The following is a 23,902-nucleotide window of genomic DNA, read 5'->3' as shown; positions in this document are numbered from 1 at the left end:
CTCGTGTGCATGTGGCGCAGCGCCAGCCTGGGCCAGGAGGGGGAGCCACGGGGCAGGCAGCCCACCTGACTGAGGCCGCAGCCTGCTCAGGAGTTGTGGTGAATTCTGGGCTGGGAGCCTGAGGGGAGGACGCTGGGGACCTCGTGAGAGTGCTGGGGGCGGCTTAGAACCCAAAAGGACCACCGTTGCTGAAGTTTTGCCTTCAGAGGAGGCGTAGCATCGTCAAACAGGCCAAGGCCTGACCCTGTGGCCTAGGGCAAGAGTGTGGCATCTGAAGCCCCTCCCTACCCCGACCTCTGCCTTGGCTGTCACCCACCCCTGTGAGCCCCTCTGGGCAGTCGTACACCCTCAGAGCCTGGCCTTGCCCGGCCGAGGCGGGAGCTCGGGCAGAAGTTTGGGCCCTCCGGCATTCCGTAGCTGACCCGTGGCCACCAGGCCTGGGGCAGGGCCGGGGGCTGGGCAGGGGACAGCTGGGGTCCAGAGCCAGCTTCCCAAGCAGGATGGGCTGTGGGCAGGGGGGGCAGAGAGCTGGGCAGCCTGGCCGGGGGCTGGGCAGGGTGTTACACAGAGACTGGAGCAGGGCAGCAGGGGTGCTGCGTGTGGGACACGAATGCCCCGGCACCATCTGTTTCCCCGGCAGCTCTGCGGACATGGATTTGTTCCAGAAGGTAGAGAAGATTGGAGAGGGCACCTATGGGGTAGTGTATAAGGCCAAGAACAAGGAGACCGGGCAGCTCGTGGCTCTCAAGAAGATCAGGCTGGATTTGTGAGTGCTTCTCCATCCTGGGGCAAACCACACCCTTTGAGTTCCCGGTTCATCCTCTCATCTGAAGCGTTGACACTTGACCTCTTCTCCCAGGTGCTGCCCAGTTACACCGGGCAGCCACATAGGTGTGGCCCTCACCTGTCCTTGCCCCTGCTCCCTGTCCCGAGCAGCCTTAGCCGTGGGCCTTGCTCTGTGGAGTACGTGCCAAGGAGCATTGGGCCCCCATCTTGGACAGGCCACCGTATAGGAACGAGGATCACAGAAGTGAATCTTGGGCCCGTGCGCACTGCTGCTGTTCCCTCTTTTCCTACAGGGAGACCGAGGGGGTCCCCAGCACTGCCATCAGAGAGATCTCCTTGCTCAAAGAACTGAAGCACCCCAATATCGTCAAGTGAGCTGGGAAAGGAAGTGGGGGAGGCTGGGGCTCAGAATAGCACATCCTGACGGGTATCTCCCTGCCAGGCTCTTGGACGTGGTACACAGAGAGAAGAAGCTGTACTTGGTGTTCGAGTTCCTCAGTCAAGACCTGAAGAAGTACATTGACTCCACCCCGGCCTCAGAGCTCCCCCTGCATTTAGTCAAGGTGCTGAGGGAAGGGCGAGTAGGCAAGGGGACACCCCACCCAGCCCCTGCCAGACACTTCTGCTTAGCAGCTACCCTCTGGCTCATTTCTGCAGAGCTACCTCTTCCAACTGCTGCAGGGGGTGAATTTCTGCCACTCTCATCGGGTCATCCATCGTGACCTGAAGCCCCAGAATCTGCTTATTAATGAGTTTGGAACCATCAAGCTGGCTGACTTTGGACTGGCTCGAGCCTTCGGGGTGCCCCTACGAACCTATACCCATGAGGTACTGCAGGACGGGGGAGAGAAGAGCAGCCAATGTCTTCCCCACCCCCACCCCGCTGTGTACTCAAGCCACCCTGAATGACGCTGTTTCTTTCTTGCCCCTATAGGTGGTGACACTGTGGTATCGCGCCCCTGAGATCCTCTTGGGCTGCAAGTTTTATTCGACGGCTGTGGACATCTGGAGCATTGGTTGCATCTTTGCAGAGATGGTAGAGAGGGGACAGGCTGGGCTGGGGGTGTATCTCAGTGGTAGAGCTCTTGCCTAAGCCTGCTCAAGGCCTTGGGTTTGATCCCCAACACTGCAAAAAACCGAAATGGAAAAGAGCCTTTCAGCCAGGCATGGTGGTACATGCCTGAAATCCCAGCTATGTAGAAGGCATAAGTAGGAATACTACAGTCTTAAAAAAAGAGAGGGAGGGTGGAGCAAAGTATGGCCCCAGGAAAGCCATAAGGAGGACCTGCTGGGGAAGCTCATTGATACTTCTGTTAGAGGTGGGTCGAGGGGTGTCTGGGACTGGCTGAAGGACTGGGGAGCCAGCCGTATTCCAGAAAAGACTAGAATTCTAAGCACAACCCTGGGAAAGATATCCTGAAGATTGCTCCCTTGTTCTGGCCACTTGTATAGACTTACCCTTTTTTTTTTTTTTTTTTTTTCCACTATTGGGGTTTGAATTTTAGGGCCTCGCTCTTGCAAGCACTCTACCACTCGAGCCAACCCTCAGTCCTTTTTGCTTTAGTTATTTTTCAAATAGGATCTCATGTTTTTGCCCCAGCCAGCCTGGACTGTGATCCTATTTATGTCTCCTGCATAGCTGGGATGACAGGTATGTGCCACCATGCCTGGCTTTATCGGTTAGATGGATTCTCGCTGACTTTTTCTCCCACGCTGGCAATCTTCCCAATCTCTGCCTCCCAAGTTTCCAGAGTCATAGGCCTGAGCCACTGTGCCTGACTAGCATCCTGCAGAATGTGGTAATGCTTCTTCCCTGTTCAGGTGACTCGCAAAGTCCTGTTTCCTGGTGACTCTGAGATTGACCAGCTCTTTCGTATCTTTCGGACCCTGGGGACACCCAGTGAAGCCACATGGCCAGGAGTCACCCAGCTGCCTGACTATAAGGGCAGCTTCCCCAAGTGGACCAGCCAGGGGCTGGAGGAGACTGTGCCCAGCCTGGAGCCACAGGGAAAGGAGCTGCTCATGGTAGGTACAGGTGGGCAAGAATAGCACACTAGCTCCAGCGCTGCTCCAACCCATGCATCCACTTTATCAGCCAGCCTCTTATGTAACTTACCCCTCTCAGTTCACACTGACCCTTCCTGAGTCCTCCTTCCTGACCCTGGTGCACCCTAGCTTGTCTCTCTGTGTGTTTTGAACTGTTCAATTTGGAAGCTTCTCCTGTGCTAAGTCCAATGTTCCTCTTCCCTTGTGAAACTCATCTAGTTAGCTGTTTTTATACCATGGCACTTGCCCTTTTTTAACTAGTTGCCTTCTGTTTCTGAATACTCTCCCTTGTGGGCTTCACTGCCCCTCTAAATGGAGTGCTTCCCTGCCTTGGTTTCCCCCATAATGCCTTGCTCAGTGGTTGGTCTTTAAGCAGGATGTTCCCTACTGCCTGGGCTCCTGCCACTGTCCTCACTAACCCTTCCTGTGGCACTATCTTGACCCCTGGGCTTCCCAGAAGGCCTCAGAAAGCCCACAAAGCCACATTTCTGTCTTTACTCTGGTGTTGGGAAGGCAAAGCAGGATTTCCATCTTTAGGATGAGTGTTCAGCTCCCTAGAAGTCTAAGAGTGTCATTTATCAACTCAGTGCCAGCAGGACAGCAGGCACTTATGACCATAGCTCCTGCTTTCCCCATGCTACTTAACTCCACAGCAGTGGGTCCTTACACACCTTGCCTGAGTTTAGGGAATCAAATACAGACAGCTGGACAGACCTGGCCTGTTGTCCTGTTAGCTTCTCTGTCCCTCTTTCTCTGCCCTTTGGATGTCTGGCCCCGCCTCAAGTATACTCCCTGGACAGGCTCAGGTCCTGCTCTCTGATACTGACTGACACACATGTGTTCTTCTCAGCCAGAAGCAGATGGGACCTGGAGTCCTCAGCAAAGACGGGGAAGGACTGGGTTCTCTGAAGGAGACCTGGGTGAATTGTAGGACTGGATAAGAACTGACCCTTTGTCCCCAAATTCTGGGACAAATTCTGGAGTATCTGGACTGGCTTGAAATCTGGGAAGCAGCGGCTTCATGCAGTTCTGGGTTTGAAGGCAGCTACTGTGGGGCTCAGGCCCTCCAGCTGGGACTTGGAAGGGGAATTCCTCTCCCCATCCTGGTCACATCCAGATCCAACCTCTGTCTGCCTCCTTCCTTCCCAGCAACTCCTGCAGTACGACCCCAGCCAGAGGATCTCAGCCAAGGCCGCCCTGGCCCATCCGTACTTCTCATCTACTGAGCCCTACCCAGCACCCCGCCATTGTGTGCTGGAGCGTTTTTGCCGCTGAGAACATGTGAGACCCACCCACCGCTGCTGCCTCCCAACTCCAGCTCTCTCCAGCTGCCTTCCCAACTACTTCCCCAGAGAGGGGATGTGGGTAGAGAGTAAATCTCTAAGGAATTTTGCATTAGCCGTCAGAGGGCTGAGTTTGGGTTAGTCCTGCCAGAAGGTTAACAAGTTTCTTTGTTGTTTGTTGGGTTTGAGAGTTTCAAAATAGGGGCGCATACAGACGCTCCATACACAAGAAGATACATTAGATTTCCAGTCCCCTGGCACTGGAACTTCAACAGGTGCCAAGTTGAGAGCAGGAAGCCTGCCTGGGCTGCAGGCCACTTCTCCTACTTACCTGCTCCTTTGTCCATGAGGAAAGGGTGCCCCCTGGTGGTCTTTTTTTTTTATTTCAAATTTTTGCAGGAAGAGTTGAGTTCCAGTTCAGAATCCCAAGTTAAACAGAAGGGGATGAGGGAGGAGAAGGACCAGTTTCCTGATGCCAGGGAAGCTCAGGATACCTGTGGCTATTCTATATAGTTGTCACTTCATCAAAGATGTGCTAAGGTTTGCTTCCTCTTGACAAATGGAAAATAAATGTGACTTACTCCTGAGTTTTTTGGCTTTATTCTGCTCATGGGGAACACATGGGCTTGTCAAGAAGGGGTAGACAGACAGAGGGCTGGAGAAGTAGAGGTGGGGAAATGTAAATGGGTGTGGGGGAGGCCAGGGCTCATTCATGATCTTCCATGACCCAGCCACCCCATCCCTCTCCAGAATCCAAGGAACTACCTCCTCCAAGAACACCTCATTTGCCCTGCAGGTGAGCTGGGCATGACTACCCTCCACCTGGAGAAGCTACCAATGTTGCCCCTGGCCTAAAACTTCAGACACACTGATCCTGCATCCTCAAATGTGACAAGACATGGCACTGGGAGAATGTGTTTTATTGGAAACACAGGGTGGGGGAGAGGAGGAAAAAGCTGCTGATCGGCTGTGGGGATGGATGGGGCACCAAAGCTGGGGAGGCAGCCCAACACCACAAACATATGAGTAATGAGAAAGCGATGGATGGACAGAGGAACGGGGATTAAGGGGATTAAGCTGCTCGGGGCGAGAGATGCTTGCAGTCTTCCTTTCCCCACAGCCTAGCCTGTCCATTAGCGCACACAGGAGCGAGGGAAGGCAGGGGAGGCTGCGCGGTAGCAGCGGTACCCCTCCAGTGCAGCTGGGAGGAGCAACAGGCCGCTCAGGGGGTCTTTGCGGCAACGCCCCATGGCCTCCTTGTAGCTCAGACGTTCCTTGGAGATGGGGTCTGTCAAATCCTTCTCATAGCCAGACTCGTCCTGCAGGAGCTGCCCCAGGTCTTCACTGATCATACCACATTGCACAGCTTGAGGGATAGGGATTCGTCCCGTCCTCTTGGGATCAATGAGCCCCCCAGTCAGGTGCTGCACCAGCAGGTGTGAAAACACACTCTCCAGGGGCATCCAGCCCTTCTGGATGGCCTCTCCCACCGACAGCCTCTTCTTGGTGACCGGGTCCTCGATGCCAGTGAAGGCCTTCTGGGCATTGAGTAACCGCTGCATGGAGGTGTTCTCGATCAGCCCCCTCTCCAACGCCTTGTGCACAGAGTAGCGCTCACGATTGAGAAGGTCCACAATTCCTCCTGTGGCCGCCTGGGCCTCCAGCAGCTTCTGCCCAGTGATGGGGTCTAGCATATTCTTGGCCACAGCCGTCTTAATGCTGCACTTGTTGTCTGTGGTTGTGTCGTAGACACCGGCGATGGGGAAGCTGTCATCTGTGAGCCCAAGAGAGAGGCCTGGGGAAAAGAAACCGGTGCTCTGGGGGACTGGGGAACAGAGAGGAGACTTGGAGATGATGGAGCCAATGGAAAGTGAGGAGCAGGGCTTGGTCTCCCCTGCCACAAGCAAAGCAAACTCAGAGATGGGGAGACGGCCTTCCTTGTACAGGTGGTACTCCTCTTTGGAGATGCGGTGGCAACGGAGGGCGGCCTCGATGGAGTATTGCTTCCCACTCTTGCGGTCCAGGAGCACAGACTCCTCCCCGCAGGGACCTGAGGTGGTGACCTCCTCCCAGTCACACTCTAGCTCCTGCAGCTGGAGGTACTGGGCTCGGTCAATGATACCCCTCTTGTAGGCCTCATATGGGGACATATCGTTACCAGTCTCCGGCTCCAAGATGCAGATCTTGGTGGAAAGGTTGGTCTCCCTTGTCTGGGTCTCTTGGCTGAGCTCCTCCCGGCTCACCTTGGTGTGCAGGTCCCGAAGGGTCCTCTCCTTCTCGTAGATCTGGTCCTTTTCCTGGAGAATGGCAGCCTCAAGCTTTGAGAGCACCTGGCCTTTCTGGGCTGCCTTCTGCCACTCACTCTCCGTCTTCTGGCTGAGCACCTTCGCCTCCTCCTCTAGCTGCAATGCTTTCTGCTGCTTCTGCCTCTCCAGCTCCCGCAGCTCCTGTTGTAGCCTCCCTCGCTCCAGGCTGGCCTGGTCCCGGGACTTCTGCAGCTCAGCCTCTTCCCTGGACCAGGTCCTCCTCAGTGCCTCCGCCCTGTCGATCTGCTCCCGCAAATGCCGCACCTTCTCCTCCCGGCCCTGGCGGGCTGCCCGCTCTCTGCTGACCATTTCCCATACCCGGGCCCGCTCACCCTCCAGCACCTGGTCCTTCTCCACCCTGATCACTTCCTTGTAGATGGTCTTCTCCTGCGATTTGGTTTTTTGGAGGACATCAATCTGGACCTGCAGGTTCTTGGACTCCCGATGTAGCTCCATCACTTTGGTCTTTTCCTGGTCCAGGTCCCGCCGCAGGGCTTCAGTGGATCTCTCCAGATCTGGATCCTTCTCCAGCTTGACCACTTCCTCCATGATGATCTTCCCCTGCACTGCAGGAGGCCGTTTCTCCAGCTCTTGGATCCTCAGGGTCAGTTGCCGCAGCTCCTTCTCCGTGGCCAGTTTCTTGCTGCGGTCCTCCTGGAAGCTGAGCAGGCCTTCCTTCTCCTCCACACTGGCTCGTAGCTGCTGCACCTCTCGCTCCAGTTGCCGCCGGCGACCCACTTCTTCATCCAGGCTGCGGCTCAGTCGGCTGTGGTCCTCACGTAGCTTTGGGTCCTTCTGAGTGACCACTACTTCCTGCACCACCACCTTCTCCTCGGGACGCCTCCTCTCCAGCAGCAGGTACTTGTTCTGCAGCTCGTAGACCACCTCCTCAGCAGCCCGCCTCTTCTGGGCTGCTTCCCGCACCTCCTGGCGGAGCCGCTTGGCCTCCTTCTCCAGCACTGGGTCCTTCTCGTGGCGTACCACCTCCTTGTTCACCATCTTGGTCTCCACCTTCGACCGCTCCCGCTTCCACTCGTCACGTTCCCCCTGCAGCCTGATGAGCTGCTCCTGGCAGCGCCCATCGACATTGACCAGCTCATTGAGCTGAGCCTTGAGGCGGTCGATCTCACGCAGCACCTCTGGGTTCTTCTCATGCCTCACCACCTCCTGGATCACCTCCTTGTACTCCACTGCGGGCTTCTGGACCCGCAGGACTGCCAGGTCCGGCAGCAGCCTTTCCACCTCCTCCTCCACGTTTTTCCTCTTGCTGGCTGTCTCCTGCAGCGCTCTCCTGAGCCGTGTGATCTCCTGTTCTGTCGCCGGGTCCACCTGGAAGATCTCACTGACTCTCTCCTGGAACTGCACCTTGGGTTTCTGCTTCTCCACCACACTGTACTTGCTCTGCAGGTCCCTCAGTTCCCTGGCCAGTGTTGAATTCTTGTTCCTCTCCTCCTCCAGCAGGCTTCTCAGTCTGGAAGACTCTTTTAGAAGGCCAGGATCCTGCTCCACCCTCGTTACCTCCTTCACAATGACCTTGGGCTCCACTGAGCTGATGACCTGCTCCAGGTCTTTGATGTGAGCCTGCAGCCTGGCCACGGCCTCCTCCGTCCCCTTCCTCCGCACAGCATCTTCCTTAATCTGCAGCCTCAGAGCCTGGGTTGCCTTAACCATTTCCAGATCCTTCTCTACCTTTACCACTTCTTTCACCACGACCTTCTCCTTCACGTTCACCTCCTTCTGCTCCAGAGCCAGGAGGTCCTTCTTCAGCATCTCCAGCCTGACCAAGATGGCAGAATTCTCCCCATGCAGCTTCTGGATCTCACTGTGCAGCTGGGTCGCCTGGCTGTCGAGGCCAGGGTCCCTCTCAATCCGGGTGACCTCCTTGGTCAGCAGGTGAGGCTGCATGGTCTTTCTCTTGCTCTCCAACTGGACAACCTTCTGGGTCACCGCCTCCAGATCTACCTGCAGACCAGCCTGTCTCTTGCCCTCTTCCTCCACCTGGGACTTCACCTTGGCCACACTGCTCTCCAGCTGGGGGTCTCGGTAGAACTCCACAACTTCCTTCTCCTCCAGCCTCTCCACAGGCCGCTGGGTCCTCAGTTGCAGTAGCTGGCGCCTCTGTTCTTCCAGCTCACACTGCACCTGGGCCACCCGCTTCCTCTCCTCCTCCAGCTGGGACTTCAGAACCTCTGACTCCCTCCTTACTTGGGCTGGGCTCTTGGCTCCCTGCTTTGCATCATGGGTCACCTGGATGTCCTCACTGAGCTCCTTCTGCAAATTGAAAGGAGGAGGGGAAGAGTACTGGATGAGGGAGGAAAGATTGGAGCCCACCCTTGAGATCAGAGACCCTTCTCTGCTTCCTGAGACTTCCTGGTGGACCCTGGGAGGTGGAACTGAAGACTTGAGATGCCAGGATCTGGGACTATGAGAAGACTCAGCCAATGCCACAATGCAAAGGTGCAAGGCAGGGCTCAAGCCAAATCTGTGCTAGAGAGCTCATTGAGGCAGGGTTCTTGCTTCTGGACCTTCCCCTCCCCTCCCATCCAGTTCCCAGAAACGAGCCTGTCCTGCTCTGAAGAGATGCTAGAATCTAGCTGAGAGAGAAAAAAGCTAGCGAGTCACCAGAAACCATGGAGAGCTCCTGGCTCCTCTTGCTCAAGCAGAAATGGAGCCCAGGTGGCCCTACTGCCATTGTGGCCAAGTCCTAAGGCTGAAGACTGGGGACTGTGCCAGATCTCTGGAATTAGAGATCCTGTCCCCATCGGAGGACCCCCCCAGTGGCTAAGCTGTGACTGCACTGAAGTCACCTCCAGGGTCTGCCTGGGGTGGGTACCAGTCTATAAGAACTGCTAGGGAGAAGATAATGGACAAGCCTGCTCTGGGGATACAGAAGATGAGAAAGGAAGACATCCAATGCCTGGTCAGGCCAGCTGTTATGGGAATAGAACCGGCATCATGTCTGTACCTTCTCTAGCATCCTTCTAGCAAATTCCAGCTGGTGCAGCTGCTGCTGGTGGGCAGCTGTGACCTCAGTGTAGGTCCTGGCAAGGTTCTTCTCCTGGAGAGGGCAGAGTGGGGGACAGTGAGGTCAGAGTCAGCTCCTGCTTCAGAGGCTGCGGAGTTGGTGTCAGGGATGCTGAGCCCCACAGGGGCCCATCTCACCTGGGCCTGGATACTCTCCTGCAGGGGGACCACTCGGGGTCTCTTGGGAGCTGACACTGCCTGGGTGGGCTCCAGGGAGCAACGATAGGTATCAGCCTGAAGCTCATAGTCCTGGATGTGAGAAAAGCTGGTGGTAGAGGCTGGGTGTGGGGGGAGCAGGAACTAGAAGACAGAGGGGGACTGGAGGATAAAGAGGGGCAAGCCACAGTGAAAATGCTTACCTGGAGAACTGCCTGCAGGTCCTGGGAGAGACAGGATGCTCTGGCCCTGTCCCGCTCTCGGCCTTGGATCTCCTGTGTCAGCCTCTGCCAGGGAGAAAGTGAGAGGCATGGAGGCCAGGAAATGGCCTCACCCTGCCTCTCCTCCAGCCAGTTTCTCCAGGGCCATACATAGGCAGCCACATGGCAAAAGGGATGGGAAGCACTGTTGGGAGTCCGGGGAGGCCCCTCCTTTCCCTGACACCATTTTCTCTGCCCTTCCTCCTTCCTTGGCAGAGTCCCTTTCTCTTGCCTGGTACCTCCTAGAATTCTGTCCTGGCTCAGTGGTCATTGCCACTGTAGCTGTAGTGTGGCACAGTCCCTGAAGGACTCCTTAGGCCACAGATCTGCTGACCCCACTACACAGTGTGGCTCTCCTGGTCTGGGTGGCACCTGAAAGGGGCACTTTGGACAAGTTCCCAGATGACACTAATGGTCCAGGGACCACCCTCGGAGAATCACTGCTCTGTCACAATCTTCTTTTTTGCAGTGCTATGGTTTGAACTCAGGGCTTACACCTTGAGCCACCCTGCCAGCCCTTTTTTTGTGATGGGTTTTTCAATATAGGGTCTTGTGGACTATTTGCCTGGGCTGGCTTCAAACCACGATCCTCCTGATCTCTGCCTCCTGAGTTTCAAGGATTACAGGCGTGAGCCACTGGTGCCAGCCTCCTCCTCTTCCTCCTTCTCCTCCTCCTTCTTCTTCCTTTTCGCGTTTTCTAAGACAGGGTTTCTTCTTTTTTTTTCTTGTTTTAATTTTATTTGTTTGAGACAGTGTCTCTCTTGTAGCCCACACTGACCTCAATCCCCAGTCCTCCTGCCTTAGCCTCCTGAGTGCTGGGATTACAGGTACGTACCCTATGCATCACTCCACAATTGTTCTTTTTCTTTTTCTTTATTTTTTTTGGAAGTACTGGGTTTTGAATTCAGGGCTCGTGTTTGCTAGGCAGGCAATCTACAGTTTGAGCTATGCCTCCAGTCCTTTTTTGCTCTAATTATTTTTGACATAAGGTCTCACTTTCTCTGTAGGCCAGCCTGGCCCATGAGCCTCCTATTTTAAGCTTCCTTCCTATTTTAAGTAATTATGTACCACCGTACCTAGTTACTGGTTGAACTTTTTTTGCCCAGAGTGGCCTTGTTCAAACCACAATCCTCCCAATCTCAGCCTCCCAAGTTGCTACAGGCTTGAACCACTGTACCCTGCTGCCCAGCTATTCTTAACCTTGGCTGCCCCCATTCATTCACCTAGGAACTTAAAAAACAACAACAGGGCTAGCAGAGTGGCTCAAACGGTAAAAGCACCTGCCTGGCAAGTGTCAGGCCCTGAGTTCAAACTCCAGTGCTGCAAAACAACAACAAAAACAAACAAAAAACAACAGCAACAAAAAACCCACGATGCTCTAACCCCAACGATTCCAATTTAATTGTTCTGGGGAATGGTCCTTGTCCCTCAGGAGCCCCCCTGTCTTCATTTTTAGCCATTCTCCATTCAGAGCCACAGCCAGCCTCCAAACACCAATTTAGGGAGGCCTCCCTAGGTTTCTCCATGCTGCAGAGTTGAGTTCAGCCTCCTTCCTGGGTCTGGAAGGGCCTGGTGGTCAGGTTCTCAGCTGACCACTCTGCTCCCGGAACCTCACTCCTGTGTTTCTACCTGGGACATTTCTTCCTTCCACATGGCTCCCTTACTTATTCCTCAGGTCTCAGTTTAGGGGTCGGTTCCTTTACATCACTTGCTCTTACCCCCACGAGTGTCCAGTGGGGGGCTCCCACAGCACTCTGGCTTCTCCTAAAGTGCTTACTAGCATCATGACCTGGAAGGCATCAACTTCCCCCAGGGGACTGTGGGCTACCCAAGGGCTGGGGCTGCACCCTTTGCTCCTGGCTCCCTTCCTAAAGAGGATGCAGGAATGGCTGGAACCGGTGAACCCCACTGCCCACAGAGATGAGCCAAATGGAGCACTGCAGACTGGGGAAGAACCACGAGGGAGGGCTCTGGTCTCAGCTTTGAAGCCTCTTAGAGCAATTTTGAGCCTTAGTCACTAGGGGCCACACGTGCACAGGCAGCTGTCACTATCTGGGAGGCAGTCAGCGAGGTGGAGGTGGCTGGAGGCCCCAACTCAGGGCAGGGCTTTGACCTGCCACCAGGTCACCCACAGCCCCAAGCCCCTCACCTTCTGCGCTTGCAGCTTGTAGGCGATCTGGCTGGGCCCATCGCTGGGCCGCACCTGGTTTTGGGGCAGTTGCTCCAGCCAGGAGCTCAGGTTGTCTCTGCAGTTCTTGAACTGCTGGTAGGTGAGGCTGGCATCCTGCACCATCTTCTCCCTGCAGGAGAACAAGGGCCAGAGCAGACATAAGAAATGCCCTTTGGGGACAGGTGAGAGGTAACAGAGGATACTGGGACAGGCCCAGAGGCCTGAGCAGCCTGCCAGGCAGGTCTCCTACCCTCCTCTGACCCTGTGCTGGGGATGGAGTGGAGAGTCTCTGCACGGCACCACTCAGGGACGTAAGTACTGCTATTATCACATTTTAGAGGTGAACAAAGCTCCTCTGACAGAAGTCACCAGCCCCAGGTTACACAGCTCATCACTAGCAATGTCTGGGTTTTACCTATCCCATATATCATGGGGACATGCTACGTGCCCTGAGGGCCTGGTCACTTACCGCAGATCCAGCTGGTCCCCCACAGTGTGGTAGCGGTCGGTAAGGGCCCGCACCTGGCGCTGCTGGCGAGGCAGATCTTGGCAGTACTCTTGGAAGTTGTTCTGCAGCGCACTGCATGCATTCTCGGTGGCCTTCAGCCGGCGGTGCAGCCCCAACACACAGGCCTGCTGCTCCAGAAGCTCCCGCCGCTGGTGCTGCAGGAAAAGGGAACACAGCACCACACACACTCAATCGAGGTTCAGTGAGATGCGGAGGGCACCCCTATCCCCTCCCTCCCACCAGCGCCTACCTGCAGCTGGCTGACCCTCTCCTGCAGTGCCCCTGGGCCATCGGGGATGGGAGCCTCCTGTGCCAGGGTGGACTCAAAGCCTCGGATGACCTTGTCTGCATCTCGGATCTGCTGCTCTAGACCCAGGGCAGCCTTGGCTCTGCCGAGGATGTGGTAAGTGTCAGACACCTCCTTGACCGTGCCCACCTGGTGGCCCAGCCCCCCACCCTGAGAACTCACTTCTCCCCATAGAGGTTACACAGAATCTGCGTGTCGCTGTACTTATTCTTGACATTGTTGAGCGCCATGGGCAACTGCAGGGCTGCTGGGCCCACAGGCCGCTCAGACAGAAATGCCTCACAGTCCTGCTGAGCTGCCTCCTTCTCAGCTCCCAGGGTCTGCAGGCGCTGTACTGTGCCCTGGAGAGGAAGGTGGGGTCAGGGATCTCTGGGCCCACTTAACTGTGTACATGGAGGTAGGAGAGTGTGGTGGGCACAAACTCAGGCCTGGATAGATGGTCCAGACCATCTCTGACCCTTGGTCTCTTCCTCTACAGAATGATGGATGGGAGAAGAAATAACATCTTGTATATTATTATACAGTTATCGGGAAAGCCAGACACACAGTTGCTTATTGTCATCTGCACATCACTATCCTGCTCACAAAACTTTCAGGTCCTCCACCCAGTTGCTCCAAGATCAGATAGCTAAAGTCCTGGCTCTGTTTACCCCAGCTGGGGTTATTGCTTTCATTCCCTTACCAGTGATTCACTCTTCCGTTCCATAAGGCATGACTTAGTGCCTGCTCTGTGCCGGGCACTCAGACCATCTAGTCTAACTAGGCACGTCATGGTCTCCAACACTGCTGATACAGCAGATGTTATGACATCAAAGCCTAAGACATGGTGGGGCAGGCCTGAAACACAGCACTGTAATCCCAGGCTGAAGTAGGAGGATCCTGAGTTCAGGGCCAGACTGGGCTGCCTAGCAAGACCCTGTCACAAAACAGGGCTGGAGGTGTGGCTCAAGTGACACAGTGCCTAGCAAGCACAAGGCCCTGAGTTCAAACCCCAGTACCACAGAAGAAAAAAAAAGAATTCAAAACAAATAAACAAACAAAAACCAAAGCTCCTCTCTCAGCCTGCATTGGGGATTGCCATGCAACCAGTGAGCCCTCTGCCATCCTGTGTCAGTCTTCTGCCTTCCCTGAGACCCCGCAATGAACACCTGGCTGGAGAAGCCTGTCCCCTCCTCCCCTGGCCAGGCTGAACATCTACACTTCATGGTAGAAAGGAAACAAGAGGTTGCACAATAATGTGATCGATGTGTTTCAAATTTTTTAAAACCAAACACAAACGATATACTATATTTGAACAGAAACCAGTTTAGAAGGGTAACCAGCCTGGGGGTGGGGAAGAGCAACTTCTACTCATGGAGCTTTCAGAGTGTTGAGTTCTCACTTGGTAATGACGTTTATATAATGTCACCTCTCCAGGAAGACTCCCCTTGGAGCCAGGAGAAACTTCCCCCTAGGGTGCTCCAGGCTTCCTTGCAGCTCTCAGGACCTTCCCCAGAAAAACTCCTGGATTTGGGGCTTCTATTCTGGCCTATACTAGAACCTTCCTGGGCACTACAACACTGTCATCCAGGATGGATAGATGAGCTGGGTACTATCATGCCTGTTTTAGGAATGAGGAAACCGAGGCTCAGCTAGGTTAGTGACTTGCCCAAGGTGACAGAGCCCATCAGTGGAGAAGCCAGGATGGGAACCCTCTTTTCTGAGCCCTGGACTGCCTGCTCTCCTCTTCTACCTCAGATCCCATGGCTGCAACTCACTTGCCTTGTCTTGTTCCTTCCTAAAGTGAACACAGCCCCAGGCCACGGCTGCTTCTTTTTCCAGCTCCCCACTGGCCACTGACCTACCTCGAGGCTGTGGATGCGGCCTTCCAGATCCTCCAGTGGGGTGGAGCGGTTCAGTGGGGTCCGGGTCCAGGTCAGCACCTGCTTCTCTATCTGTTCCAAGTCATCATCCAGCCGGGTCATCTGTGTCAGGAGCTTCTGGGCCTGTGGGTCTGCTGAAATCAAGCCAGCTGGAGCTGGGGGCAGAGGTGCTGATGGGGTCCACGCCCACCTCATGTCTGCCTGAGATGGCCCCTCCCTGGGTGCCCACAGAGCAGGTGGAGAGAGGAGTTGGCAGGGGGATGGGCAGGAACTATCTGCTGGCCCTGTACCCAGAGCAGAAATCCTAATCCAGGGTCACCCCCTACCATCATAGTCCTCCAGAAGTGGCCTAAGCAGGAATCTATGATCTCTTTCCCAACAAGCCCCTCCCTGAAGCCCCTGGTACCCTGTGGTCCAGGCTGTAAAGGCTCTTTGGTAGTGGCCTTCAGGCGGCTTTGGACTGTGGCCAGTTTCTGCTTCAGGTCCTGCAGCTCCAAGGCCAGCCTGGAATAAGGAGGAGATTGGAGAAGGGTGATTCTCTCCCTCCCCAGCCCTGGCAGTCACTGCTCCAGGGAATGGCAGTGTTTGGGCAGGGGTCTGTGAGCAGTGGCCTTGAGCATCACAGGGCCTGGTCTGGGCCATAGCCTTCTTCCTGCCTCTGAGTATCCCTAGCAGACCCACCTGGAGACCTTGGCCACAGCTTCAGGGTCTGGTGCTGGGATGTGGAAGCAGGTAGCTGGAGCACTCTTGGTTTCCCCTCCAGGGCCCTGCACCACCCAGGTATACGGGTCAGTGTTGTCTACCAGTGTATACTGCTCTCCCCGAAATAGCTGCACCTGGGGACAGGTGGGGAGAGGTTCATGTGGGCTCAGGGACAGGCACTGGAGAGGCAGGCAAGGCTAACATGGGTAGGAGCTGGGACCAGGGACAGGTGAGGACAGCAATAGAACATGGGCTTCAGGAGGGGCAGGAGGTGCTAGAGTAGGGACAGGGGACTGATCAGAGGTACAGGACTTGGTAAGGGGTGGAGCTGGGTCAGGGGAAGGAGTAGACAGAGGAAGGGACAGAGTGGGTGGGTTGAGCTGGGGGCAGAAGCCAGTTGGGGCTGGAGCTTGGGTGAGATGGGGAGTAAAGGGGACTGGGATGGGTGAGGCAGGGCAGACAGAGCTTGTACTTCTCCTGAGTCCCAGTCACAGATGCTGTCCACATGCAGGGGCTGCTGGGGTGGGTTCCTGCGCAGCGGCAGAGGTGCCACCTCCCGGCTCTGCCACTTGAGGTCTCCAATGGTCTTCTCAGCCATGGTCAGCTGCTTCTCCTCTGCCTGCCAAGGGCAGAGGCAGCAGAGACTCAGGCCAGGCTACTCTGGAGGCCATCTGTCCCATACCCATCCCCCAAAAGGGCCAGAGTCTGCCCTTCATCAAGGCAGAGATCTAAGTCAGCAAAGAGAAAGGAGCCCCTCCCTGAGGCCCAGGTCCTGGGATCTGCTGGGAGTGGAAAGGGGGGGGTTGTCTAGCACCACACAGGCCTCTGGAGTGGAAGCTGCCAGGAGCTCACCCAGTCTGCCCCTTCCCATAACAAATGAGCAAACTGAGGTGCGGAGAGGGCAGGGCTTGCTGCTAACTGGGCAACCTTCTCCTGCTAGAGCAGGTGGGACTGGGGCAGAACTAGGGACTTAAGTAAGGAGAGATGTGACCCAGAAGATAAGCAGGCCCAGTTCCCACCAGCAGGGTGAGATGGCCTGGTGGCACTGTCTCACCTCCAGCTGTTGCAGCAGCTCTGTAGGGGATCCCCCAGGAATAGGGCTGTATTTGGAGTCCAAGTTGGCACTTAGCTTCTCCAGAGTCTGGCTGACTGAGTCGGCCTCTTCCTGGAACTAAGGTCACTGAGTGGTCAAGGACAGAGCCGGGGCAAGTGGCTGCCCACTGACCCTGCAAACCAACTCAACACAAACCAGGCAAAACCCAAGCCAGCACTTTGTTTTGTCTTGCGCCAGAGGTAAAGGGCCCCACACCTGGCTCCCTCCACGTCCTGCAGGAGGTTTGGGCTGCACTTGTCCCAGCCTCAGAGTGGAAGCTGGGAGTGCAGTTTAAGGAATTATCTGGGGCTGGGGAATGAATGCTAGAGAATCATGGTCAGTTGTGTGATATGCATATTGTGCTTATGAAGGAAAGTGCCCTAAACAAAAAGGAAATGAAAGAAACTCCTTGGCCTTTGTCAGAAGTGTACAAAACAGTTTGGGCAGACATTATAACAAATAAAATCCCAGTGGTCTATTGTATGCAGTGTTTTCAGACCTTTTTCATTTTTGTCTCCCTAAAGAACTTTAAAAATTTTTTTATTTTGAGAACAGGTTGTCCTCAAACGGGCTATGTAGCCCAGGCAGGCCTTGAACTAGCAATTCTCCTGCCTCATCCTCCCAAGAAGCTGGGATTATAAGTATGAACCACCACGCTGGGTTTACATGAACTTTTTTTGGCACTACTGGGATTTGAACTCAGGACCTTGCTAGGCAGGCGCTCCTTCAGTCCCCCATGAACTTTTAATACCTCAGATATGCTGTATATCTGTTGATGTGCTGTAGGTAAAGCTGTGTTTTATGCATAGAAAGAGTTAAATTTTTTTTTCACCTTTAAGAACCAATTGGCACTCTTCAGGGGCAAAAATCACCTTGCTGAGAATGTAGGCATGACATTATTTCCCCTCTGGGACCTAATCTCAATTACATAGCTGTGTCTTTTTAGAGGTCCCAGGTGTCCTGTGGCACCCTCCGGGCATCTATGTGCTCCAAGCGGTAGCCGCCAGCCCTTGGCACCACTGGCTACAGGCTCACCCGGCGATAGTCCTCTACGTGCTGCAGCTGGCTCTCCTGGCAGATGCACAGGTTCAGGAAGTTCTGCCACTCCATCTTCAGCGCCTCCTGGTGCACCTGCGGAAGGCCTCACTAAGCGCTCAGCCTTGCCCCGCCCACCAGCCCTCCAGCCCTCTGATTGGGGGAGCGTCGAGGCCGTGGGCGGGGCCTCCGCACCTGGATCTGCCGGGCGGCCGGGTGCCCGAGCTGCACCATGCGCTCGCCGTCGTCCTCCAGCTGGTTCACGCTCTGCTCCTGGCCCAGCAGCTCGTGCTCCTTGAAGTGCTGGGGGCGAGTGGGATCGGAGCGGCGGTGAGCACCAGGGCGGTCCTGGCCACCCTATCCCCGTCCCCCAGTCCCCGGCTTGTCCCTGCCGACCTCGTACTCCCGCCGCACGCCCACGGGGTCGGCCATGAGGTCGCTCCAGTCCTGCTGCAGGATGCGACGTTGCTGCTCGACCAGGGCGCTCAGCTGCCGCGTGCAGCCCTGCAGGTGCGTGTACAAGCTGCCCAGGCTCTGCCCGCGCCACGAGGCCGCTTTCTGTTCTCAGCACCAGCAGCCGCAAGAGTGAGGAGCGAAGAAGGTGGCAAGAGATGCAGTTAGGCGCGCTCAGCATCACTGGCCCCGTAAGGGTCCCAGCATCCACCCCCAGCCCTGCCTGCTGCTCACCAGTAGGTCTCGGTATTGGCACCGGATGGTAGCTGCATCCTGCAACCAAGGAAAGAAAGAAACTCAGGGGCAATGAGAAGCAGGGTGCAAGGAGATGGCGCCCTATGTCTGGGTCACCTGGGCCCCACTCACCATTCTCCCCAGAAAGCTAGCAGCTCTGACGGGAGAAAGCGGGGCTGGGGCTGGACAGGGATGTTTGTCTGGCAGGGCTCACCCACCGGTCCCACGAGAGTCCGCAGCTGCTGCCCGTAGGTCTCGATCTCCCTCTGCAGAATGTTGTGCTCTGCAACCTGCTGCTCCAGCTCTGCCATGCCTGGCCCGTACTGGCCCTCACGGACCTCCTTCTGCAGGAGAACAGGCCTCTCAGTCCCACCAGCAGGGTCTGGGAGCCCAAGAACCCTATGGAACTTCCCACATGCCCTCCCTACCTCGAAGAAGCACAGTTACTCACTTGGGCAGATGGCTTCAGCTCCTCCCCCCACCCCAGGGGACATACCGTTCTCCTGTGGCTACCATGACCACAGTCCCTGAACCCTCACTGGTCCCCAGGATTCCTGGCACGGTTTCTGAAGTCCTCCCACTCTTCCCTGCCTTGTCTATGGCTCTGGCCTCAGCACCTGCTGCCTAAATACTGCCAGGACCCTCAGCACGCCTTGCTGCATGCAGGCCCTTCCCCACTGTCCCTTCACTGTCATCACGACACCCCTGCTGTTTGTACCATCAAACACAGTTAATTAAGAGTGTCCTGTGACAGCTGTGTGCACCTGCCCAGAAAACCCCACTTCCCATCGCACTTCAAGCCTCCTCCCAGCAGACTTTGCTCCTTCTTTCTGGAAGGTCCTCTCCATTTCAGCTTGACCCTGCCAAACCCTCCTGCCTTTCACGGGCTTCCTCCATCAGGAAGCCCTCTCTGACTGCACTGTCTGCTTGCTTCCATCCCAGACCCCAGATAGAATCCCTTCTGTCTTGCTCTCTGCTTGCACTAGGGTGTGACTTTGAGCTCCTCAAGTGCATCTCAGATGTTTGGGGTGCCCCTAACCTGTTTCTGTTCCAGCACACGTGCCCAGTCAACCCTGGGCCCCACATCGGGCGGCAGAACCATCTTCTCATACAGGGCACGGTACTCAGCACACTCCTGGGTCACTCGCTCATGCAACTGCTTGATGCTGTCGAGGAATGACCAGGAGGTCAGGGCTGGGCCGGACCTTCCTGGCACCACCACACCTCCACCCTGAGTTCTAACCCACTCACTCCTTCTCAATTTCCTCTGCCTGCGGGTGCTTGAGCCTCCGGGCCTTGTCCACATCCAGGAAGAGGTCTTTGAGCAGCACCTCCGCCTCCTTCAGGTTGCGGCCTGTCTCCTGCTGGAACTGCAGGGGCTGACTGTGCTCACTGTTCACCTTGTCCTGGGGTGGGACATGGAGGCTCGCCAGGCCCAGAGTCCCACATGCTCCCCCTCTTGTTCTTGCTGTGCCATCACTGCTGGCCTGAGCCCCAGAACTGAGACACTGGCTGGACCAGTCCCCGTTGGGGCCCACCAAGCAGAGGTCCAGGACATCTGTGGGGCAGGTGACAAGGACACAAAGGAAACCTGGGCCTCTCCCTTTGACCCCCAAAGTTGGGAGCACAGCACAGAAGGTAGGCTGAACCCTCTCTCCCGCTGAGTTTGGGGAGCGGGCAATGAGTGAAATACCATCATAGTGGGCACTGCAAGGACTGCCAAGCGTGACACTGGGCTCCATGCCACCTGATCTGCATGGGTCTCACCTGCTGCAGCCTCTTCTGGGTCTCCAGGATGTCTCTCTCCACCTGGTCAGCATTGGCTTGCATGCGGGAGATGAGCACAGCCAGTTCCTGGGTGGCAGCCCTGCAGGTGGTGGGGGACAGTGCAGCATGAGGGAAATGTCCCCACCAGAAAAGGCGCCTGCTCTCCACAGCCAACCCATCTGTCCGGAAGCAAGTGTCCAAGGCCTGGGGGACTCAGATCCTCAGCTCCAGGGGTGGACACAGCGCTTCCCTGTCCCCTCCCCCCACCACATGAGGATTCAGAAAGTGAGGGTCCCAGGGCCGTATGGTGCTGGGGAGCCTTAGGCACCCCAGCCTCAGCCTGGCTGTGACTTCCTGATCCCGACCAGCTGCCTGCCTGCTTCCAGGGAACGAGTGAATCACCAGCTCAGCCACTAACACCTGAAATGGCCTGGCTGGCCTGGGAAGGGACAGCTGGGACGGGAGCAGCAGCATGTCCCTGCCTGGCTTCCCCCATCCAGCCCTGTTTTCTCCACCCCTCTTCCAAGAGGCTTTGTCCAAGTCAAGGCTTAAGGGACCCTCTGGAAGAGTCTGTGTTGGGGCAGGGAGAAGCCAAGAGATGGTACACCCCAATATTCTCTAGATTTAGGGATTCAAAGATCGGGACCCGATTCTCTCTGGGTCACATGGCCTGGAAGTCTGCTGCTTATGTCCATGCTTGAGCTCCTACTGTATGCCTGCACTCTGAGGGTCAGGGGGTCAAGAAGATGTAAGTATAGAAAAAGTGTTCCCAGCCTCATGAGCACAGTGCCCTGTAGGGTCACAGTCCTGGGGAAGAAGACTTCATTGAGCTAGGCCTTGCATCAGGGGTCAAAGGAAAGGCCATCCCCTACCCGGCCATCCTTGTCAGAGGGGCAGTGTCAGTGAAGACAGTAGTTTCAAAGAACTCTGGTCAAGAAGGCCTGAGTTTGTTCTTTCTCTGTTACAACTGCTGTGTGACCTCAGGCAAATTACCAACTCGTCTGTGCCTGGGGTTCCTTTCTTATAAAATGAGGTTTTAATATCTTCCACACAGGGCTATTTTGAACATTAAGAGAATTCATCTGAAGTGTCCAGTACAAGTCTTGTGCACAGTCAGCACCTAATATGTGTTAGCTTTTATTATACTAGAGTATGAGTGCCTTGAAGGCAGGGACTTGTCTGTTCTATGTGCAGTGGCCTCCCCAGAGCTAGGACAGTCCTGGCACACTGTTGGTGCTCAGTAAGTGTGTGTTGAACGAGTGGACTACTCACAGGGGAGCAAGGAGTCCTCTTTTGGGACTGCAGCCAGAGCCAGCAGGGCCCTGGGGATGGAGCTGCCTCAGGCCGGAAACGCTTGGCCCAGGAGGCTGCCTGGAGAGCTGGGCCTCAGGTCTGACCTGCTTATAGGGCTGCTCCCACCAGTTGCTGAACACTCCACCCTGGGCTGGGCTCAGGTGCCCCAGGGGGACAGGTCATTCCAGTGAGAGTCTTAACTGCTGTCATTCCTGTCCGCCCAGACGCCCAGCCTCTGTGTTGGCGCCCTGATCCCTATCAGGTAATGGGCACCCCCACTTCAGCCTTTCATCTCTGCTCATATCTCGATACCTCAGCACCCCAACATCCTAGACCTGCTCTCAGAGAGGCACTGAGCAGGAAGAAGGTGACCAAGTCCATCTGCAGAGAGCTGGTGACCTGAGAGAGGCACAGGAGTCCCACCCCATGCCCACAGGAGAAGGAACTCCCAACTCTTTAACAAGAAATTCAAGGTCGGGGTGGAATCTCTTGAGGAAAGCTGTGGCTTAGCGGGAAGGCAGCCATCCCCACCCCACCTGTGCCCAGAAACCCTGCCCTCTGCCTCTTGGTCCTTCTGCCCACCCTGTGCCCAAGCTCCAAGAGTCATTCCAGCCAAGTGAGCCTTGGGGCAGAGCCTTAAGGCAGAGGCATGGACAGGGAGCCAGGCACTCCTGTCCCCCAGCCTCCCACAGAAGGCAACTGTTCAAGCCACTGCCTAGCACCTGTCCTGCAGAATGGCCTCAACCTTGGCCCTCAGGCCTCCCTGGAGTATGTGGAGAGCCCCAGGCCACACCCTGCTCCCTGTCCCAGCTGGAACTTGGTGTGGGCCAGAGGCTCAGGAAAGAGTCCACCCCTGGCCCGTTGGCCTTGGGATACCAAATCCCAGCACTGGCCACCATCAGATACCTGGAACACCTGGACCCTGCACCACCCTGACTCCAGCCCCCGACCCCTGACCCCCGCTCACCGGCTGTGCTTGCTGGGGGAGCCCTTGGGGGATCCCTTGGTTGGGGAGCCCTTGGGGGACCCCTTCCCCTGGGAGCCTTTGCTCAGCCCCTTGAACATGGTGGAAAAGCAGGTGCCGGCTCAGGCTGGGCTCCGGCAGGAGGAGGGCAGGCAGGCGGTGTGTGTCCTCGATGGCTACTCGGCGGGGCTCTGGCGAGGTGGGACGGCCAGCCGCACAGAGATGGCAGATTCTGGAGGCCCCTCCCTGCAGGTGAGGCGCCAGGCCTGGCCCGCCCTGCGCATGCCCCAGTGCCCGCCCGCTCCGGCACAACCAGTCTGGGAGGAAAGGGCCCAGCCCAGGGGCGGGGCGCCCGGGCGACTCCCACAGAGGTTTGGACTTGTCACACCCACACGCCCAGGGCGATCACACCCCAGGGGGAAATGGCCAGGCGCAGCAGAGACAGACAGATGCACACATACAGGTGCAGGCTCGGCAGAGAGGCCCAGGCCCTGGAACTCTGGCTAACCAATGCGTCCCACCAGCACCGAGGCCGCTATCAGGCAGGCCCCCACCCACTGCTCAGCCTGCCAGGCAGGACAGATGGGCAGCCCAGGGCCTGGCTCTCTGCTCCCTATGGGGATGGGGGGACACGACACATTCACCCCCAGACAACTAACTTTTTAAAAATGGGGGTACCACTCAGCTGACTCTCCAGGCAAGGCTAGCAGTCCCATGGCCCTATATTATGGCTAGCTTGGTGTCATCCCACTTGTCTGTGACTCCAGAGCCAGATACATTAGGACACCAATGCTGGGATCCTCCGAAGATTCTTAGGCCAGCTCCACAGGGGCCAGGTCACATACAGGACACCCTCCCCTGGTGCCACCAGAGTTGGCAGGACTGTACTGAACCCTAGCTTAGGCGGTGCCTGCTGAAAACCCATGGTGCTCCTTGGCCTCTCCTTCCTGGAAATGGTCCTCGTGGCTTCTGCCAAGTCAGACTGAGCAGCCAACAGTGATACTGGTTTAGTAGCCTTTTCCTCACATCAAGGGCCAAGGATCTGCCTCCTCTTTTTTCCAGGGCTTCAGGGTCTGCAGAAGCCAGGTGCCCCCTCCCTGTTTCCAGCAGTCACTGGTGCAGCTCTGGAGGTTCCTTCTACAGATATGGCCATTCTTCCCAGAGTCCTTCAGAGAACCATGTGGTTTTGGTAGAAGGAGCACTGGAAGGGGAGCTGGGGGAAGGGGCACAGTCATGCTAGTTTGGAGCTGGGACATTCTAGCAGGTCTGGTTGAGGACACAGCACATCCTGGTAGAAGAGAAGGGTCCTGGTAGGCTGGTGAGCCCAGGACTGGAAGCTGAACCTGGCCTCATGCCCCAAGGGAAGAAGAGGCCTGAACCTCTTTGGGCTATGTCTCATGGACAAACCACTAAACCTGGTTCTGGAATGGGGAACTAGGAGTCCCCCGTGCTTGAGGAGAGGGGCTGGCATTGCACTGGGCTGCTGCCAGAGCAAGCAGCCACAGGAAACAAGGTAGCCACGATGTTCTCTGCTTCCAGCTGAGTGTTCTTAATGAGATGGCGCCAGAGATGAGAAGCTACTCAGCCTCTGTCCCAGCTCCTCTCCATTTTAGTCCTGGTGACAATTTCCTTCTAACCACTAATGGCACACCT

At 56.2% G+C, this 23,902-nt stretch overlaps 2 protein-coding genes across 6 annotated transcripts; one reads left to right on the top strand and one right to left on the bottom strand.

The window, feature by feature from the left end:
- The first annotated feature begins 100 nt into the window (after positions 1 to 100).
- Positions 101 to 4,702, top strand: Cdk3 (cyclin dependent kinase 3). 2 transcript variants are annotated; one of them, XM_020159341.2, is made up of 7 exons: positions 101 to 766; positions 1,080 to 1,157; positions 1,229 to 1,349; positions 1,444 to 1,614; positions 1,721 to 1,822; positions 2,608 to 2,811; positions 3,982 to 4,702. In XM_020159341.2, the coding sequence occupies exons 1-7, from the start codon at positions 501 to 503 to the stop codon at positions 4,105 to 4,107; spliced, it is 1,068 nt and encodes a 355-aa protein (XP_020014930.1). In that variant the 5' UTR covers positions 101 to 500; the 3' UTR covers positions 4,108 to 4,702. The 2 variants fall into 2 exon arrangements, with proteins under 2 accessions (XP_020014930.1, XP_020014932.1); XM_020159343.2 differs by lacking the exon at positions 3,982 to 4,702 and adding an exon at positions 3,683 to 3,975.
- Positions 4,703 to 5,016: 314 nt separating this feature from the next.
- Positions 5,017 to 22,511, bottom strand: Evpl (envoplakin). Of its 4 annotated transcripts, none has more exons than XM_020159333.2 (22): positions 22,253 to 22,511; positions 19,993 to 20,092; positions 19,477 to 19,631; positions 19,265 to 19,391; positions 18,444 to 18,569; positions 18,226 to 18,264; positions 17,935 to 18,096; positions 17,734 to 17,841; positions 17,539 to 17,634; positions 16,465 to 16,581; positions 15,883 to 16,029; positions 15,390 to 15,544; positions 15,089 to 15,212; positions 14,691 to 14,921; positions 13,009 to 13,187; positions 12,790 to 12,928; positions 12,501 to 12,694; positions 12,011 to 12,161; positions 9,805 to 9,888; positions 9,584 to 9,694; positions 9,387 to 9,479; positions 5,017 to 8,692 (listed from the first exon to the last, which is right to left on the bottom strand). In XM_020159333.2, the coding sequence occupies exons 1-22, from the start codon at positions 22,348 to 22,350 to the stop codon at positions 5,249 to 5,251; spliced, it is 6,180 nt and encodes a 2,059-aa protein (XP_020014922.2). In that variant the 5' UTR covers positions 22,351 to 22,511; the 3' UTR covers positions 5,017 to 5,248. The 4 variants fall into 4 exon arrangements, with proteins under 4 accessions (XP_020014922.2, XP_073901188.1, XP_073901189.1 ...); XM_074045087.1 differs by having other exon boundaries at positions 14,691 to 14,842; positions 15,115 to 15,212; XM_074045088.1 differs by having other exon boundaries at positions 14,691 to 14,839; positions 15,115 to 15,212.
- Positions 22,512 to 23,902: the final 1,391 nt, after the last annotated feature.

Source organism: Castor canadensis, chromosome 11, assembly GCF_047511655.1.
Source record: "Castor canadensis chromosome 11, mCasCan1.hap1v2, whole genome shotgun sequence".
NCBI lineage: Eukaryota > Metazoa > Chordata > Mammalia > Rodentia > Castoridae > Castor > Castor canadensis.
The sequence above is the reverse complement of the archived record's forward strand: the minus strand, read 5'-3'. Positions and strand labels throughout refer to the sequence as shown.